Source organism: Ranitomeya variabilis, chromosome 4, assembly GCF_051348905.1.
Source record: "Ranitomeya variabilis isolate aRanVar5 chromosome 4, aRanVar5.hap1, whole genome shotgun sequence".
Classification (NCBI taxonomy): Eukaryota; Metazoa; Chordata; class Amphibia; order Anura; family Dendrobatidae; genus Ranitomeya; species Ranitomeya variabilis.
In genome coordinates, this window is record NC_135235.1 from 196,496,347 (window position 1) to 196,514,606 (window position 18,260).

The 18,260-nt window shown below is 46.8% G+C and overlaps 1 protein-coding gene across 1 annotated transcript; it reads right to left on the reverse strand.

Annotated features, from left to right (window-relative positions):
• Positions 1–8,474: 8,474 nt before the first annotated feature.
• Positions 8,475–13,627, reverse strand: LOC143768580 (protein kinase C delta type-like). Its single transcript, XM_077257220.1, has 6 exons — positions 13,271–13,627; positions 12,197–12,447; positions 11,940–12,002; positions 11,221–11,772; positions 11,051–11,094; positions 8,475–10,111 (listed from the first exon to the last, which is right to left on the reverse strand). Exons 1-5 carry the CDS (start codon positions 13,499–13,501, stop codon positions 11,070–11,072), a joined length of 1,122 nt encoding a protein of 373 aa, XP_077113335.1. The 5' UTR covers positions 13,502–13,627; the 3' UTR covers positions 8,475–10,111; positions 11,051–11,069.
• Positions 13,628–18,260: the final 4,633 nt, after the last annotated feature.

The following is an 18,260-nucleotide window of genomic DNA, read 5'->3' on the forward strand; positions in this document are numbered from 1 at the left end:
AACGCCTGGTCCACTCCCGTCTTACCCGCTATCTCTCAGATAACTCTCTTCTCGACCCTCTTCAATCTGGCTTCCGCTCTTTACACTCTACTGAAACTGCCCTCACTAAAGTCTCTAATGACCTACTAACAGCTAAATCTAATGGTCACTACTCCATGCTAATTCTCTTGGATCTTTCCGCAGCATTCGACACTGTGGATCATCAGCTCCTCCTCACTATGCTCCGCTCCATTGGCATCAAGGACACCGTTCTCTCTTGGTTCTCCTCCTATCTCTCTGACCGATCCTTCACTGTATGTTTTGCTGGTTCCTCCTCCTCTCACCTTCCCCTTACTGTTGGGGTTCCTCAAGGATCAGTCCTAGGCCCCCTCCTCTTCTCTTTGTATACTGCCCCTATTGGACAAACAATCAGTAGATTTGGGTTCCAGTACCATCTCTATGCTGATGACACCCAATTATACACCTCTTCTCCTGCTTTCACTCCGACCTTCTTAGAAAACACCAGTGATTGTCTTACCGCTGTCTCTAACATCATGTCCTCCCTCTATCTGAAACTGAACCTGTCAAAAACTGAACTCCTCGTGTTCTCTCCCTCTACTAACCTACTTTTGCCTGACATTGCCATCTCCGTGTGCGGTTCCACCATTACTCCAAAGCAACATGCCCGCTGCCTTGGGGTCATCCTTGATTCCGAGCTTTCATTCACCCCCCACATCCGATCACTGGCTCGCTCTTCTTATCTGCATCTCAAAAACATTTCTAGAATTCGCCCTTTTCTTACTTTCGACTCTGCAAAAACTCTTACTGTTTCTCTTATTCATTCCCGTCTGGACTATTGTAACTCTCTACTAATCGGCCTCCCTCTTACCAAACTCTCCCCGCTCCAATCTGTCCTGAATGCTGCTGCCAGGATCATATTCCTCACCAACCGTTACACCGATGCCTCTACCTTGTGCCAGTCATTACACTGGCTATTAGTGTTGAGCATTCCGATACCGCAAGTATCGGGTATCGGCCGATACTTGCGGGTATCGGAATTCCGATACCGAGATCCGATACTTTTGTGGTATCGGGTATCGGTATCGAAACAACATTAATGTGTAAAATAAAGAATTAAAATAAAAAATATTGCTATACTCACCTCTCCGACGCAGCCTGGACCTCACCGAGGGAACCGGCAGCGTTCTTTGCTTAAAATGCGCGCTTTTCCTTCCTTCCGTGACGTCACGGCTTCTGATTGGTCGCGTGCCGCCCATGTGGCCGCGACGCGACCAATCACAGCAAGCCGTGACGTAATTTTCAGGTCCTTCTAGGCATTCAGTATTTTAAAATTACGTTCTGGCTTTGTGATTGGTCGCGTCGCGGTCACATGGGCGACGCGACCAATCACAAGCCGTGACGTCACGGGAGGCAGGAAACGCGCGCATTTTTAAAATTACGTCACGGCTTGTGATTGGTCGCGTCGCCCATGTGACCGCGACGCGACCAGTCACAAAGCCGGAACGTAATTTTAAAATACTGAATGCCTAGAAGGACCTGAAAATTACGTCACGGCTTGCTGTGATTGGTCGCGTCGCGGCCACATGGGCGGCACGCGACCAATCACAAGCCGTGACGTCACGGAAGGAAGGAAAAGCGCGCATTTTAAGCAAAGAACGCTGCCGGTTCCCTCGGTGAGGTCCAGGCTGCGTCGGAGAGGTGAGTATAGCAATATTTTTTATTTTAACTCTTTATTTTACACATTAATATGGTTCCCAGGGCCTGAAGGAGAGTTTCCTCTCCTTCAGACCCTGGGAACCATCAGGAATACCGTCCGATACTTGAGTCCCATTGACTTGTATTGGTATCGGGTATCGGTATCGGATTAGATCCAATACTTTGCCGGTATCGGCCGATACTTTCCGATACCGATACTTTCAAGTATCGGACGGTATCGCTCAACACTACTGGCTACCCATCCACTCCAGAATCCAGTACAAAACTACTACCCTCATCCACAAAGCACTCCATGACTCAGCACCACCCTACATCTCCTCTCTGGTCTCAGTCTACCACCCTACCCGTGCCCTCCGCTCCGCTAATGACCTCAGGTTAGCATCCTCAATAATCAGAACCTCCCACTCCCGTCTCCAAGACTTTACACGTGCTGCGCCGATTCTTTGGAATGCACTACCTAGGTTAATACGATTAATCCCCAATCCCCACAGTTTTAAGCGTGCCTTAAAAACGCATTTTTTCAGACTGGCCTACCGCCTCAACGCATTAACCTAACTATCCCTGTGTGGCCTATTAAAAATAGAAAAAACAAAACAAAACACATAATCAGGTTCCTTGCATCGTGTTCTCATACACTTTATGCAGTTAATAGCACTCTGTGTCTGTACTGCTACATACTTAGGCTGTTAACTGGTTCATGCAGCTTTACATGAACACCCGAGCCTTACACTATGGCTGGTCCAAATAACTAAAGCAATTGTCACCATCCACCTCTCGTGTCCCCTTTTCCTCATAGTTTGTAAGCTTGCGAGCAGGGCCCTCATTCCTCCTGGTATCTGTTTTGAACTGTGATTTCTGTTATGCTGTAATGTCTATTGTCTGTACAAGTCCCCTCTATAAGTTGTAAAGCGCTGCGGAATATGTTGGCGCTATATAAATAAAAATTATTATTATTATATTATTATTATATTCTATACTGTATACAAGGACAATAAATAGATCGATGTTCCCATTTTAATACAATAAATGTGTCCCTTATGTTTGTACAGGAGCCATTTAAAGGGAACCTGTCAGCAGTTTTTGAGCCTATGAAGAAATGCCAGCACCTTTATGTGCTCCTGTGCTGCATCCCACAGACGTGTCTATCAGCTCCTGACTCCCCCTGCATACCACAAAAATACCATTTGATATGATCCCTGCTCTGTATGTAAATGAGGGTGGTCTGGTACGATGGTCGTCCTCGCTGCGACGTCTGGGTCAGGTTCAGCTGCACATGGGACGAGTAGTGTAGGGGGCTCCCGGGGCAGGGTGGCCCATTTGCACTACAGGTTGCTCAGATAATGTGGTCGTTCCATTTTTTACTTATGTAGATTTTGTCTCTCTCTAGTCCTGCACAGGGGCCCTTCACAGTCAGTGTCCGCCCCTGTATATGACAGCACACTTCATGGAAATTGAGAACACTAATTACCCCCAGTACTATCCCCTGGCCACAGGGGGGCACCATTTCCCCTTTTACTCCTTCACAGACTCTTGTTGGAACTTCTATACAGGAGATATATACACTGCTCAAACAAAATAAAGGGAACACTAAAATCCCACATCCTAGATATCACTGAATGAAATATTCCAGTTGTAAATCTTTATTCACTACATAGTGGAATGTGTTGAGAACAATAAAATCTAAAAATGATCAATGTAAATCACAACTAATATCCCACGGAGGTCTGGAGTTGGAATGAACGCTCAAAATCAAAGTGGAAAATGAAGTTGCAGGCTGATCCAACTTCAGTGGAAATGCCTCAAGACAAGGAAATGATGCTCAGTAGTGTTTGTAGCCTCCACGTGCCTGTATGATATCCCTACAATGCCTGGACATGCTCCTGATGAGGCGGTTGATGGTCTCTTGAGTGATCTCCTCTCAGACCTGGAGTAAAGCATGCACCAACTCATGGACTGTCTGTGGATGTTGCGAGACATGATGTCCCAGATGTGTTCAATCGGATTCATGTCTGGGGAACGGGCGGGCCAGTCCACAGCTTCCATGCCTTCATCTTGCAGGAACTGCTGACACTCCAACCACATGAGGTCTGGCATTGTCCTGCATTAGGAGGAACCCAGGGCCAACCGCACCAGCATATGGTCTCACAAGGGGTCTGACGATCTCATCTCGGTACCTAATGGCTGTCAGGCTACATCTGGCAGGTGCATGGAGGACTATGCGGCCCTCCAAAGAAATGCCTCCCTACACCATTACAGACCCACTGCCAAACCGGTCATGCTGAAGGATGTTGCAGGTAGCAGATCGCTTTCCACAGTGTCTGCAGACTCTGTCACGTCTGTCACATGTGCTCAGTGTGAACCTGCTTTCATCTGTGAAGTGGCGAATTTGAAAATCCTAGTATTCTGTGGCAAATGCCACATGTCCTGCACGGTGTTGGGCTGTTAGCACAACCCCCATCTGTGGACGTCGGGCACTCAGACCATTCTCATGGAGTCGGTTTCTAACCATTTGTGTGCACATTTGTTGCATGCTGGAGGTCATTTTGCAGGGCTCTGGAAGTGCTCCTCCTGTTCTTCCTTGCCTAAAGGAGGAGCTAGCAGTCATGCTGCTGGGTTGTTGCCCTCCTACAGCCCCCTCCACATCTCCTGGTGTACTAGCCTGTCTCCTGGCAGCACCTCCAGCCTCTGGACACTACACTGATAGACACAGCAAACCTTCTTGCCACAGCTTGCATTGATGTGCCATCCTGCATGAGCTGCACTACCTGAGCCACTTGTGTGGGTTGTAGAGTCTGTCTCCTGCTACCAGCACAACCATCATTCAAAAGTGACCAAAACATCAGCCAGAAAGCATTGGTACCGAGATGTGGTCTGTGGTCCCCACCTGCAGAACCACTCCTTTATTGAGGGTGTCTTGATAATTGCCAATAATTTCCATCTGTTGTCTATTCCATTTGCACAACAGCATGTGAAATTGATTGTCAATCAGTGCTGCTTCCTAAGTGGACAGTTTGATTTCACAGAAGTTTGATTTACTTGGAGTTAGATTCTGTTGTTAAGTGTTCCCTTTATTTTTATCATCAGTGTACAATCAGCTGCTTTACACGTGCAGTTATTTCTAGCATGTATCCCCTGGCTTTCCCAACTTATCTCTCCCTGTGCTACTGGAGCGGCCCCTAGACGCAGGACGGCGGGGTACTCGGTACCGGGTCTATCGGTTCTGAGGATGTCACAGTGGCCTGACCCGGTCCGTGGTCCTGCTAAGGGGTGCCCAATAAAAGGTGTAGGTGGTAGTGTAGGTCGCAGTAAATAACGAGGACACAGGGTTGCAGTCTCTTTACCTCTTTACTGAAGGCTTCGGCATCCACAATCCAGAGCACTGCTAACAGGGCTGGCTGAGACCAACCGGTCCGAAGGCACATCCAGAGTTCCCTTTGCAGGTGGAAATCAGTGCCTACCTACTAGCGCCTGGGTGTTGTAGTACTTCCCTGCTGAGCACCACGGGATAGTCCTCACAACTGTCGTGTATGTTTCTGTTCTTTCTCTCCGTCCCCCAGATGATATGGATAGGACGCACCCGTATGACGGGGTAGGCCTGGAGCTATTTTATAGGGACCCTAGAGACGCCCATCTCCCACAATTGCCTCCGTTGTCTTCATTAGGTGATTTAGGTGAGGCAGCCAACCTAAAATTAACTGCCCTGCCGTTGGTTTGAAGTAATGCGTGGAGCCTAATACTTCCTCGGCGTTCCGGCCACCGGCTACGCGCCTCAGTAGGATGTTGCCGATCTCGGGGCACGACTCCTACTGGTTCTATCGCCTTTGTGCTGTGATCTCGTTTCTCACTTCTCCACAATATACTTTGCTTCGTGTCCTTTCTTAAGATGCCGCCGCAATGAAGTGCAAGCGCGGCTCCGTAACGATCTGTCCTTTTCGCTAGGCCTCTGCCAGGATCCCACCCCTGACAGGGATCCCCCTGGATCTTCCCAAGCAACCTCTTCTCTCACAAGGTGTTACCTGGGCAAAACCCAGTCAGCTTCTCTCTAACTTCCTATCCAGCCCCCAGTTTTACCAGAGTGTGAGGAGTGGCCTAATACATAGAACCCTTTGCTCCCCCTGGTGGCCGGAGTGTGAAGTGTAGTGTGTGACTGTGATACCTGGTCAGGTGAACTCCTTCAGTGCCATCAGACGTACCATCACTCCCCTTAGTGGCGGAGCATCAGTACTGCAACGACCAGGACTCTGGGGCGCTGCACTACTATCACTTACACTTTAGCACTGTATATTTGGATACCCTGACTTGTGCCCTATATTTGCCCACTTTGATGTTGCCATAATATACTTCTTTTTGTATATATTTATTACCTGGCTCTCATTTTTTTTCTACTTTACTTCCTCTTTTAAATAACATCTTTTATTGTATGACTCCTATGATTTAATTCCATCTGATTTCTGATCAGAGAGAAGGTCCTCTGTAAGTCGCGATCTGTAACTGTGCTGTGATCTGTTATATGTTCTGTAGGGCTGGTATCTACCACTGACCATATGGCGGTAATATCAGTGTTGGTCTTTGTATAGAGATTATCTTCAGTAACAGCGCGGTCATCTGCTGAGGTTCTCCTCCACTATTAGGGTGCATCACTCAGTTGTAATCAAGGTTACCTGGTTAGGGGCCCACTCAGAAGTTTTGCCCCCATGAACCAAAACCCTAGCTACACCTCTGGATCTAGGTGCCTAGCGATGCCCCTGATGGCGGCCATATTGGTTGTCAGACTATATTCCCTGATACAGATCCCTAGGAAATGACTCAGTAACTGCTCCTATCACGTCTGTCGCTGTGGATGCCGCTCTACAGAGGATTCTCCTTCTTCATGAATGTTCTCTGGAGGATCTGATCACAGGGCGTCCATGATATTGGTTCCTGACTGCAAGTGGGCAGCATTGTAGCAGAATCACATCCCCCACTGCGCCGCCTCCAGTGTATCCAGTCCAGGCAATGCTCTGTGAGCTGACTAGTTCCCAGCTGCACTGACGCACTGTATCAAACCCTCTCCTCTATTATATGACAATTATCTCGTTTAGGAAATCAATTCTTCTCTGTCCTGTTAGGAAATTCTGAGGTAATAGAGGACGGAGCGGCTCAGTGTTCTCATTTATTAGCGGAAATGGAGAAAGGCCCCAACGTCTCCTGCTCCAGACCTGACACTCCCAGGAATCAGAGCAATTAGCTGATTTATCCCCATCTCCTATATAATTGTCACGGATATTCATTGGTCGCGGCCTCTGTCTGTCATGGAAATCCAAGTCACTGATTGGTCGCGGCAAAACGGCCACGACCAATCAGCGACGGGCACAGTCCGGCGGCAAAATGGCCGCTCCTTCCTCCCCGCAGTCAGTGCCCGCTCCACAATCCCCTCCACTCAGCGCTCACACAGAGTTAATGGCAGCAGTAACGGACCGCGTTATGCAGCGGTGTACTGCACTCCGTTACCGCTGCTATTAACCCTGTGTGACCAACTTTTTACTATTGATGCTGCCTATGCGGCATCAATAGTTAAAAGATCTAATGTTAAAAATAATAAAAAAAATAAAAAATCGTTATATACTCACCGTCCATCGGCCCCCGGATCAGGAACAGGCCTTCCCCGCTCCTTGCGACGCTCCGGTGACCGCTCCATGCATTGCGGTCTCGCAAGATGATGACGTAGCGGTCTCGTGAGACCGCTACGTCATCATCTCGTGAGACCGCAATGCACTCTTGGGACCAGAGCGTGCGAGGAGCGTCGGTAACTGCTTCGCCTGGATCCGGGGCCAACGGAAGGTGAGTCTATAACTATTTTTTATTTTATTTTAACAGGGATATGATGCCCACACTGCTATATACTGCGTGGGCTGTGCAATATACTACGTGGGCTGTGCAATATAATACGTGGGCTGTGCAATATAATACGTGGGCTGCTATATACTACATGGCCTGTGCAATATACTACGTGGGCTGTGCAATGTACTGCGAGGGCTGTGCTATATACTACGTGGGCTGTGCTATATACTACGTGGGCTGTGCGATATACTATGTGGGCTGTGCAAAATAATACGTGGGCTGTGAAATATACTACGTGGCCTGTGCTATACACTACGTGGCCTGTGTTATACACTACGTGGCCTGTGCTATACACTACGTGGCCTGTGTTATATGCTACGTGGGCTGTGTTATATACTGCGTGCTTGGGCTGTTATAAACTACGTGGCTGTGTTATATGCTATGTGGGCTGTTATACACTCTGTGGGCTGTGCTATATACTACGTGGCTGTGCTATATACTCCGTGGGCTGTGCTATATACTTCGTGGGCTGTGCTATATACTACGTGGCTGTGCTATATAATACGTGGCTGTGCTATTTACTACGTGGCTGTGCCATACACTTCATGGCCTGTTATATACTACATGGCCGGCCGTGAACAATCAGCGACAGGTGCAGTCCGGCTGCGAATTGGCGTGGGATTTGAACCACGCTTCGTTAATTGGTCGCGGCCGGCCGAATCCTATGTATTCAATGTATTATTCTAAAATCTTCATAAATAAACTACATACATATTCTAGAATACCCGATGCGTTAGAATCGGGCTACCATCTAGTAGGATATAACAATATCGGGGCTCATCCAGCTTTATCTCATGTGTGACAGTGATCCCCAAACTCTAGTCCTCACTGCCCCAACACATCATGGTGTCAGGATTTCCTTCATTTTGCACCGGAGATGGAATTATTATTGAGGCCTCAGAAGCTGCCGCAGGTTCTCTCCCCCGAGAAATACGAAGGAAATCCTGACACCATGATGTGTTGGGGCCGTGAGGCCTGGAGTGTGGGGGACACTGCTGTATGCGCCCACCAGACATAGGGGGCAGTATAATAATGACTACATGGCCGAGCAATGGAGTAAAGACAACACAAAGATATAGGGGGTAAAAAGAAGATTTTATTTATAAATGAGCTTATTATATATTATATATTATGTATATGTGTAAATTATTCATCTATCAGACTAAACCTATTTATGGGCCGTGTTGGTCCAAAGGAAGGCGAAAACCCCCTGTGAGGAATCGGCCAATTATCCTCATATCAGGGGGGAAAATTCCTTCCTGACCCCAAATAAAGTATGGCGGTCAGAATAAATCCCAGGATCAAGGGCTGATACCGAACAGATGAGATTAAAGTAAAAAAAAAAAAGGTATATTATTTTTTTTTAACTAACTTACTGCATATATATATATATATATTAATTAACATGTTTGCACTAATTTATGTCTATATTTGGCTTAACTAACATTGTTTTTAACTAATAAATATTTTGTTATTAATTATTATTATTCTTTATTTTAATGTTGCTAATTTTGTACCTTTTTTCTTATGTTCTGAAATTGTGCACTTACTTATTAACCTATACAATAAATGTATTTATCAGCCGTGTTGATCCAGAGGAAGGCGAAAACCCCCTGTGAGGAATAAGCCAATTGTCCTCATGTCAGGGGGGAAAATTCCTTCCTGACCCCAAATATGGCGATCAGAATGAATCCCAAGATCAAAGGCTGATACCTAACCTGTGTAATGTACCTAACCTGCGTAATGTACCTAACCTGTGTAATGTACCTAACGTGTGTAATGTACCTGTCATGTGAAAAAATATATTTTATTTACTTGGTCTAATTATTGTTTATATTCGTAGGATCTATTTTTTATGTTAAACTGAGATATTTTTAATTTTATTTTATTGTAACTTTTTTCTTATGCTACTAGTGTGTGATTCTACTTATTAATCTATTATATTAAACCTATTTAAGGCCGTGTAGATCCAGAGGAAGGCGAAAACCCCCTATGAGGAATGAGCCAATTGTCCTCATATTAGGGGGAAAAATTCCTTCCTGACCCCAAATATGGCGATCAGCTTAAATCCCAGGATCAGAAGCCGATCTATGTCCTACATCTATGTGCTGATATGTACTGTGCTATGTGTGTGCCTGTACTGATGATGTAGTGTGGGTGATGTGTGATGGGTGCGATACTTACCTAGCCTGTGCTAAGGTGAGTTCAGGGATAATGGCCGCTCCTTACATGCTGCTGCTCAGTGGCCCCAGGACTGAAAGGTGCGACTATTGTTCCTGAACTCACCAGATGGAAACTTAGCACAGGCCGCTCCTGGGGTAGAAGATCTACGGGCTGGAGGGATGTTAGATGCCAGCCCAGGAGGTCAAGGGTCTGGGGCAGCAATGGCAGTGGTCCGGCATGAAGATGGTATAGAGAGATGATGTTGAAGGGCAGCCGAGGTGATGTACAGCAGCAGAGACATGAGGCACGGGTCGGGAGACATGAAGTTCTGGGCAGTTGGCACAGGATCATCCTGCAAGACATACGAGGAAGATAGTAAGGCCATGTTCACACTTTGCGGTTTTTACCGCGGCGATTTTGATGCTGCGGGTCCGCAGCAGTTTCCATAGCGTTTCCATTTACATGTAAACCCTATGGAAACCGCAAACCGCTGTGCACATGCTGCGGGAAAAAACGCGCCGAAACGCAGCGGTTTAAAACCCGCAGCATGTCACTTCTTTGTGCAGAATCGCTGCGATTCTGCACCCATAGGAATGCATTGAACCGCTTACTTCCCGCATGGGGCTGTGCCCACGTTGCGGGAAGTAAGCGGTTAATGTGCGGGTGGTACCCGGGGTGGAGGAGAGGAGACTCTCCTCCAGGCCCTGGGAACCATATTTGGGGTAAAAAAAAGAATAAAAATAAAAAATAATGCTATACTCACCTCTCAGCGCTGCACGCGGCCGGCCGGTCAGAGTTGCTGTGCGAACAGGACCTGCGGTGACGTCGCGGTCACATGACCTTGATGACGCCCGGGTCACATGACCGTGACATCACGAAGGTCCTTCTCGGCACAGCATCTTTGGAACCGGAGCGCCGTGTGCAGCGCCGAGGAGATCCGGACATCGGAGGGTGAGTATAACCAATTTTTATTATTTTTAACATTACTATTGATGCTGCATATTGCTGCATATGCAGCATCAATAGTACAGGAGTAATCCCACAGCGGAAACCGCGGAACAAACCGCAATAAATCTGCAGGGATAACGGTTTTGCCCTGCAGATTTATCAATTCCGCTGCGGGAGAACCCGCAGAGGGATGCCGCAAAGTGTGAACATGGCCTAAATCTTCTATCTACCGGATCTTCTGTTACATTAGGGGAATGGTCTTTATAATGAACCATTCCACTATATAGTATCAGATGCAATGTACTGACATAATAGGTGTCCTGTGTGTACATCGGTCACTCACCAGATGGTCATGGATTCTTTCACAGTCCAGATCTTTTCATCCACCTAAGAAAAATAGAAACATAAAGTCACTGTCAGATAAAGTGAAAAAAGGCAAGATGGATGATGATGATTATCATAGTGGGAGAACAGCACCCGATGAGTGTTATCCCCAAAGGAGGAGATACTTACCGGGCCCAGCTTGGTGACCCGTACGTAAATCCAGCCACAGGGTGAAGGACTGTATGCTCCGGCCACTGCAGATGGTGGTTCTCCAGAACTGGCCTGAATGGTGTAAATGGTGGCTCTACTCTCCTTTCCTCCAGATCCTCCCAGCCGATGGTGGTAAAGAATCGATGTTCTCGGATGTTCCCGCTCACACCCAGGCGTGTCTGAGGGTCTTTGCGCAGCAGCTTCTTGATGAGATGTTTCACGTCAGCATCAAGCCAAGTTGGAAATTTTGGCTTCTCGTTGATGATGGCTTTGAAAGCCATTTGCTTGATGGGGCCGTTGTAAAATGGGTATCGTCCTGCTGCCATCCTGGACACCACGATCCCCAGGCTCCACCAGTCCACTGCTGCGCCGTATCGTTTTCTGCGATGCACCTCAGGGGCCATGTAATGGAAAGTGCCCGTCACTCCAGAGATGTTTTTGGAGGAGGTGACGCCATCTTGGGCAACCCCAAGGTCGATGATACGGATGTGGCCATCTGCATCCAACATGATGTTATGCGGCTTTATGTCACTGCAATGAAAGAAGAAAACAAAATAAGAAATCTGTCCAGTGATACAAGAGATGGAAAATGGGTCACTAGAAGATAAGGTAGAATAGGCGGCAGGACCCCAGGGAAGGCGGGGGCCATATCTACAGCATGTAAAGGGGGCAGAGAGAAGGAGCAAAGTTCTGCTTACCGGTGGACGATGTTGTGTCCGTGGAGGAACTGGAGGCCACATACCATCTCTGCTGTGTAGAATCTGATGGAGAGAACAGAGTGCAGAATCAATGTCATGAAATCCTTCTCTGGCAATCCCCAAATACCATGGCACCCCACCTCCTGCTTCCAGCACCCTAAATATATGCCCTGCCAGTGCTCCCCTAGCTGCACCCCAACCTCAGGTTTTTTCCCTTTCTCTTAGTTCTCTTTTAAGTTCATTTTACCCTTTCTCACCTCACATTGCCAATGTTCAGGCAGCCGCACATCCTGATCAAATCCTCCAGGCTGCCACCGGACAGGTACTCCATGATGAAATATGCCCTGTGCTGAGACTGGTGTGCGGCATAGAGGTGGCACAGGAATGGGCAGTGTCTGGCCGCCAGGAGTGTCCGCCGCTCTCTCAAGATGGTGTCCTCATTGTCCCTTTTGGTGATCATTTTGACGGCCACGTTGATGTTACTGCCGGGGACAGATGCCAGAACCACCTGAAAAACACAAATGGAGAATACTTAGAAGGTGTCTGCATTTTATAGTGCACAAGGCAGATGTGAAAACTGAGTGATCGCTCAGTCTGCTGGTGACCAGGACCATGTAGAGGAGCAGATCTATCTATCAGCACAATGCACTGCCTGCTCCATCAATGTGCTATGGAGAGGTCTTAATGAATATTCGTCATTTCTATCTGATAAATCAATAATATACATGAAAATAAACAATTTTGTAATACATTTTATTGCTTTCTCTGCCAGGACTGATTTTCAATTTTCAAACTTCTCTATTTCCATATAAAATCTACATTCAATAAAGACAGACTGTTACATTACTGAGAGGAGATGACAGTTGGTGCTGATAATATTCTATGTAAGAGGGATGGGGGAGGAGGAGGGAGGAGTTTTGCATTTAGCCCCTCCCCTCTACATAGAGTACTATCAGCACCAACTGTCATGATTTCATTTGGCATTAGTTTGATTCAAATATCCTTGTCTATCTAGATTCATTAAAAACACAGAGACAAATGAATATACAATATGGCAGCCTGATAGGAGCCAATATTGACAGTGACATGAAAAACAACAATGTCCCCTGCCCTCTACAGCTGTGACCCCCGAGTTCTACCCTCCAGTATAGAAGAATACCAGGTTATAGCCCCACTAGCCCTAACTATGGTGATGTCTTATACCTCATCTCACAGTAAAACACTACAATGAGCAATAACAAAGCAAGACATGGCTGATAACAGAGAACAATACATGGGGATATATGAAAAATCTCAGATTTCAAATAAATACAAAAATATGTAGGCCTTACTTTGCCAAAGGCGCCTCTACCCAGGACCTGGTGGATGTTGAAGCAGCTGATGCTAAGCCTGGCATAGGGGCCGGATGATCCAGGGTCTCCGCTGCATCCAGGTGTTGGCTCCTCCAATCCACTGTTGTCTTGTCTCCTTTTCTTCTTTAATCCGGTCACACTGTCCTCTTCTCTCTTCCGCTTCTCCTCGCTCCTCTTCTCGCTCTCTTCTCCTCGTCCAGTAGTCGCCATTCTCAGTAATCTCTTCCCGCCTGTAGACCTCGGTCCAATCACTTCAGCCGACAGTTGAAAGTAAACGGCAGTTGGTCGTGTGCAGGTGACCAGAGGTCAGAGGTGACGGAACCCTCAGGTGGCTCCTGCCAGGCAGCGGCTCCTGGCCCTGCTCTGCCCTATACACTGTGATGTCGGCATCATGGGTGACAGTTTAGGGTCCAGAGGAACGGCAGAGAACTTCATGGTGACTGTTAGTGTTTTTCTTAAATATATTCCCATATACATCAGGAATAATAAAATAAAATTATATAAAAAATAATACTATGAATTTACTGGCTCTTCCCTTTCCTATGTAATCCTTCTATATTGTAGAATTTTTTTCTTCTTTATGTCTCATTATAAGATGCCACTTTTTATATGCCGTAGTTATAGATTATTTTTCTATAGCATTATACACTGTGTGAACAATTATTAGGCAATTTGGATTTTTGGTGATTAATTCTACGGTTGATATCTACGAACTCATATTGACATGGAGAATCATAATGGCAGGTCAGTTTTAGCATTTAATGAATATGGTAAAAAACAGTTGTGGAATTGCATTTTATTTTGCTATTTAACCACACTCTGATTTTTTCCTATTTTCTTATTTTATATGGTAAATCCAATAGTGTCATTCAAAAGTACAATTCATCCCACAAAAAACAAGACCTCACATGACCATATTGACAGAAAGGTTAAAAAGTTATGTCTCTGGGAAGAAGGAGAGCAATAAATGAGAACTCAAAAACGGAAAAACCCAAGGTGGTAAAGGGGTTAATAAACGTAAAATCTGAATCCAAACAACCCTGAGGATAGGAAGAAAAAAAAGGGAACAACACCGCGCACAATCTAAGTGCAGTAGAAACTAGGTGTAAGTTGCACGCTTACAGTATAAAATTGCACTCACCTAGTCAAAGATGAAAAAGAAGCATTGAAAGTGGATCCGACAGGAATCCAAGGGGATCGGTCTGCAGCTCGGCCGACTGGGCACACGGAAAAGGCCCTCAGACATCCGTGGTAAAGCCATAGACAGCAAGGAAAATCCCAGTATGTAGCCAGCATTCCCATATGGAGATTCTCATAGATGTTATATATAAATATCTGCTTTATTGAGGTAGTAAAAAATTACAGGACGAGTTTCGACTCCTACCAATGGTAGGAGTCATGAGTAAGACTGCCTAGTGCAGCCGAAATGTGTCGACTGGGTCATGTCGACCATGTAAATTTTTCTTTTGTATCCACCATAGGTGGATGAGCATAGAGCAACTGGGTGAGCTGGAAATAACTTTCTATAAGTAAATAAAATATATATATTTTCCATCTGAATTGTTTATTTTCATCTGTTAAAATAAGAATCATAACGGAACAACTCAATATGTACAAAATATATTTCTGAGGTTTCAAAAATAATATCAGTGAACAATGTTGTAATATAGCCGCCCTTCTATTCAATAAGAGTCATAAGATCCATCCATGGAGCCTGTCAGTTTCTTAATCTGTTGACGATCAACTTCATGGGTAGCACCAACCACAGCCGCCCAGACACTTATAAGGCAGGGGAGTGGTTATCCTTCCTGTACATCTTCTATTTAAGAAGGGCACACAAGTTCTCAGTAGGGTTTATTTAGATCAGGTGAAGAAGGGGCCGTGTCATTATTCTTTAAGGCCTTTAGTGGCACCAAGCAGTGGAGACTTCGATGGTGTGATGGTGCATTGTCCTGCAGAAGTATCATGGTTTTCTTGAAAGATGCAGACTTTCCTGTACCACTGCTTGTAGAAAATGTTTTCTGAAAACTGGCAATAGGTTTGGGAGTTTATTTTGAGTCCATATTCTACCCGAAAATGTCCAACAAGCTCTTCTTTAATAAAACCAGTCCAGTGGAGTACCCACCTCTACCTTGCCACCTGATGAAGATGGTTTACCGTCGAAACACATTGTGGGCTTAAGAAATTACTACCTTGTCCTTGTGTTCTTTGCGCTCATTTTAACTGTTTTCTACATTGTCCCACCTCTACCTTGCTGGCTTCTGAGTCGTAGAGGAGGTCTGTGCCCTTACTGATCCAGTCACGGTCCAACCATCTTGTCCATCAAGAGTCACTCATCTCATCAGTCCATAGAACCTTTGTACAATCTGTCTTCAGTTATTTCTTGACCCAGTCTTGACGCTTCCCTTTCTGTGTCTTGCTCAGTGTTGGTCGGGCTCAGCCTTCCTTACCTTGGCCATGTCTCTGATCAGTGAACACTTTGCACTTCTGGGCTCTGGGGAGGTTGCAGATCTGGAACATGACAGCACTGGAGGATAATGGGGCCCAGGACGTTTCACACATGATTCTTCTCAAATCTTTGTCAGTTAATGTGAGTCTTTTCTTCTCCACACGTATTTTGTGACCCTGTTGACTATTGGCAACAAAACTTTTGCTAGTTCTGTGATGGCACCCCAATAACTTAGCAATTTCAGCAGTGTGGCTCCCTGTGCAAGACTTAACAATTTTTTTCTTTTAAGAGTCAGTTAAGTCTCTTTTTTTAGCCCATTTTGCCTGAGGAAAACAAGGTGCCTAGTAATTCCTCACACCTTGGTAAAGAGCATCGTATCCTTAGTCTGAACCCACTCATTAAACAAAAACACATCACCTGAGCAGTAGTTCTCCTTATTTTAGTGCAGAGTAAACCTGCATTTATTATCATTGTTTGGCGCCAGAGCCCTTCCTCCCGACTTCCCAGCCCTCCACCTCCAAAACCAACTTCTCCACCATTACAGAAGATCAACTCTCCACTCTACTCTCAAGATCGCATCTCACCACCTGTGCACTTGACCGGCTCCCATCCCACTTCATCCCAAACCTCACCACAGTCTTCATCCCAACCCTAACCCATCTCTTCAACCTATCACTAACAACTGGTGTTTTCCCCTCAAGCTTTAAACATGCCAGTGCAGCGCCCCAGAGTCCTGGTCGTTGCAGTAATGTCGCTCTTCTACAAGGGGGAGTGATGTTACGTCTGACGGTACTAAAAGAGTCCACCTTGCCAGGTATCACAGTCACACACTACACTTTACACTCCAGTCCACTAGGGGGAGCAAAGCTTCTATCTACTAGGGCACTCCTCACACATAGGTAAAACTGGTGGGTTGGATAGGAAGTGAGGCAGAAAGAAGCAGACTGGGCTTCGACCAGACAACATCGAGGGAGAAGCAGCCTGGGTTTAACCCAGAGAGGTCCTGTCAGGGGTGGGATCCTGACAGAGGTCTAGCAAGAGATAGAATGTCACGGAGCTGCGCCTGCACTTCATTGCGGCAGCATCCTAAGAAAGCACACGAAGCAAAGTATATTGTGGAGAGTGAGAACCGAAGTCACAGCACAAGGAGATAACACCGGGAGGAGTCCTGCCCCGAGGTCGGCAGCCTCCTTCCGAGGCGCGTAGCCAGTGGCCGGAACACCGAGGGAGTACTGACTCTACGCATTACTCCAAACAACGGCAGGACAGTCAATTCCAAGTTGGCTGCCTAACCTAAATACCTAAGAAGACACGGAGGCAATTGTGGGAGAGGGGCGTCTCTAGGGTCCCTATAAATTAAATCCAGGCCTACCCCGTCATACGGGTTGTCCTATCCATATCATCTGGGGGACAGAGAGAGAGAACATCAGAAATATTCACAAAGGTTGTGAGGACTTTCCCGTGGTGCTCAGCAGGGAGGTACTACAACACACAGGCGCTAGTAGGAAGGCTACTGATGTCCTCCTGGCTAAGGGAACTCTGGATGTGCCTTCGGACCGGCCGAACTCAGCCAGCCCTGTGAGCGGTACTCTGGACTGTGGACTCTGAAGTCTTCAGTAAAAGGTAAAGAGACTGCAACCTTTGTGTCCTCATTATTCATCGCGCCTTACAACGACCACTATCATCATCCACACACTTTGGGAAGCCCTGGGGACATACTTCACCTGTGAGAAGGTATACCATCTGGCTGCCATTCCATCACCCCAGCAGACCCCCAGCAGCGTCGGTCACCCTGACCGAATACCACAGGTGGCGTCACGAACACCGTACAAACTTAAACCTTTAATTGGGCGCCCCTCAGCAGGGCCACGGACCGGGTCGGGCCACCGTGACATCTCCAGAACCGAGACCGAGGGACCCGGTGCCGAGTACCCCATTGCCCTGCCCCTGGGGACGATCCACCTCCATCACACCTATCCTCAAAAAGCCCTCTCTTGACCCATCCTCTGTATCTAGCTATCGCCCTATATCACTTCTTCCTTATGCCTTCAAGCTACTGGAACAATACGTCTTCCTTGAACTGTCCTCCCATCTCTCTTCTTGCTCCCTCTTTGACGGCTTACAATCTGGCTTCCGGTCACACCATTCCACTGAAACTGCCCTAACTAAGGTCACCAACGACCTCTTAACCGCCAACAGCAAGCGACACTACTCTGTCCTCCTCCTCCTCGACCTGTCGGCTGCCTTTGACACAGTGGACCATCCCCTATTATTACAGACCCTCTCATCCCTTGGCATCACAGACTTGGCCCTATCCTGGATCTCAACATACCTAACAAACCGGATCTTCAGCGTCTCCCACTCACACACCACCTCCTCACCTTGCCCCCTATCTGTCGGAGTCCCACAAGGTTCAGTCCTTGGGCCCCTGCTCTTCTTCATTTACACCTTTGGCCTAGGACAGCTCATAGAATCTCATGGCTTTCAGTATCACCTCTATGCTGATGACACACAGATCTA

Excerpts from the sequence above, each read along its gene's own strand:
- LOC143768580 (XM_077257220.1), bottom strand. The coding sequence starts at position 13,501 with ATGGCGACTACTGGACGAGGAGAAGAGAGCGAGAAGAGGAGCGAGGAG. Across the intron at positions 12,448-13,270 it reads GTAGAGGCGCCTTTGGCAAA|GTGGTTCTGGCATCTGTCCC; the intron begins GTAAGGCCTACA and ends TGTGTTTTTCAG. Across the intron at positions 11,773-11,939 it reads GGACACAACATCGTCCACCG|TGACATAAAGCCGCATAACA; the intron begins GTAAGCAGAACT and ends CTTTCATTGCAG.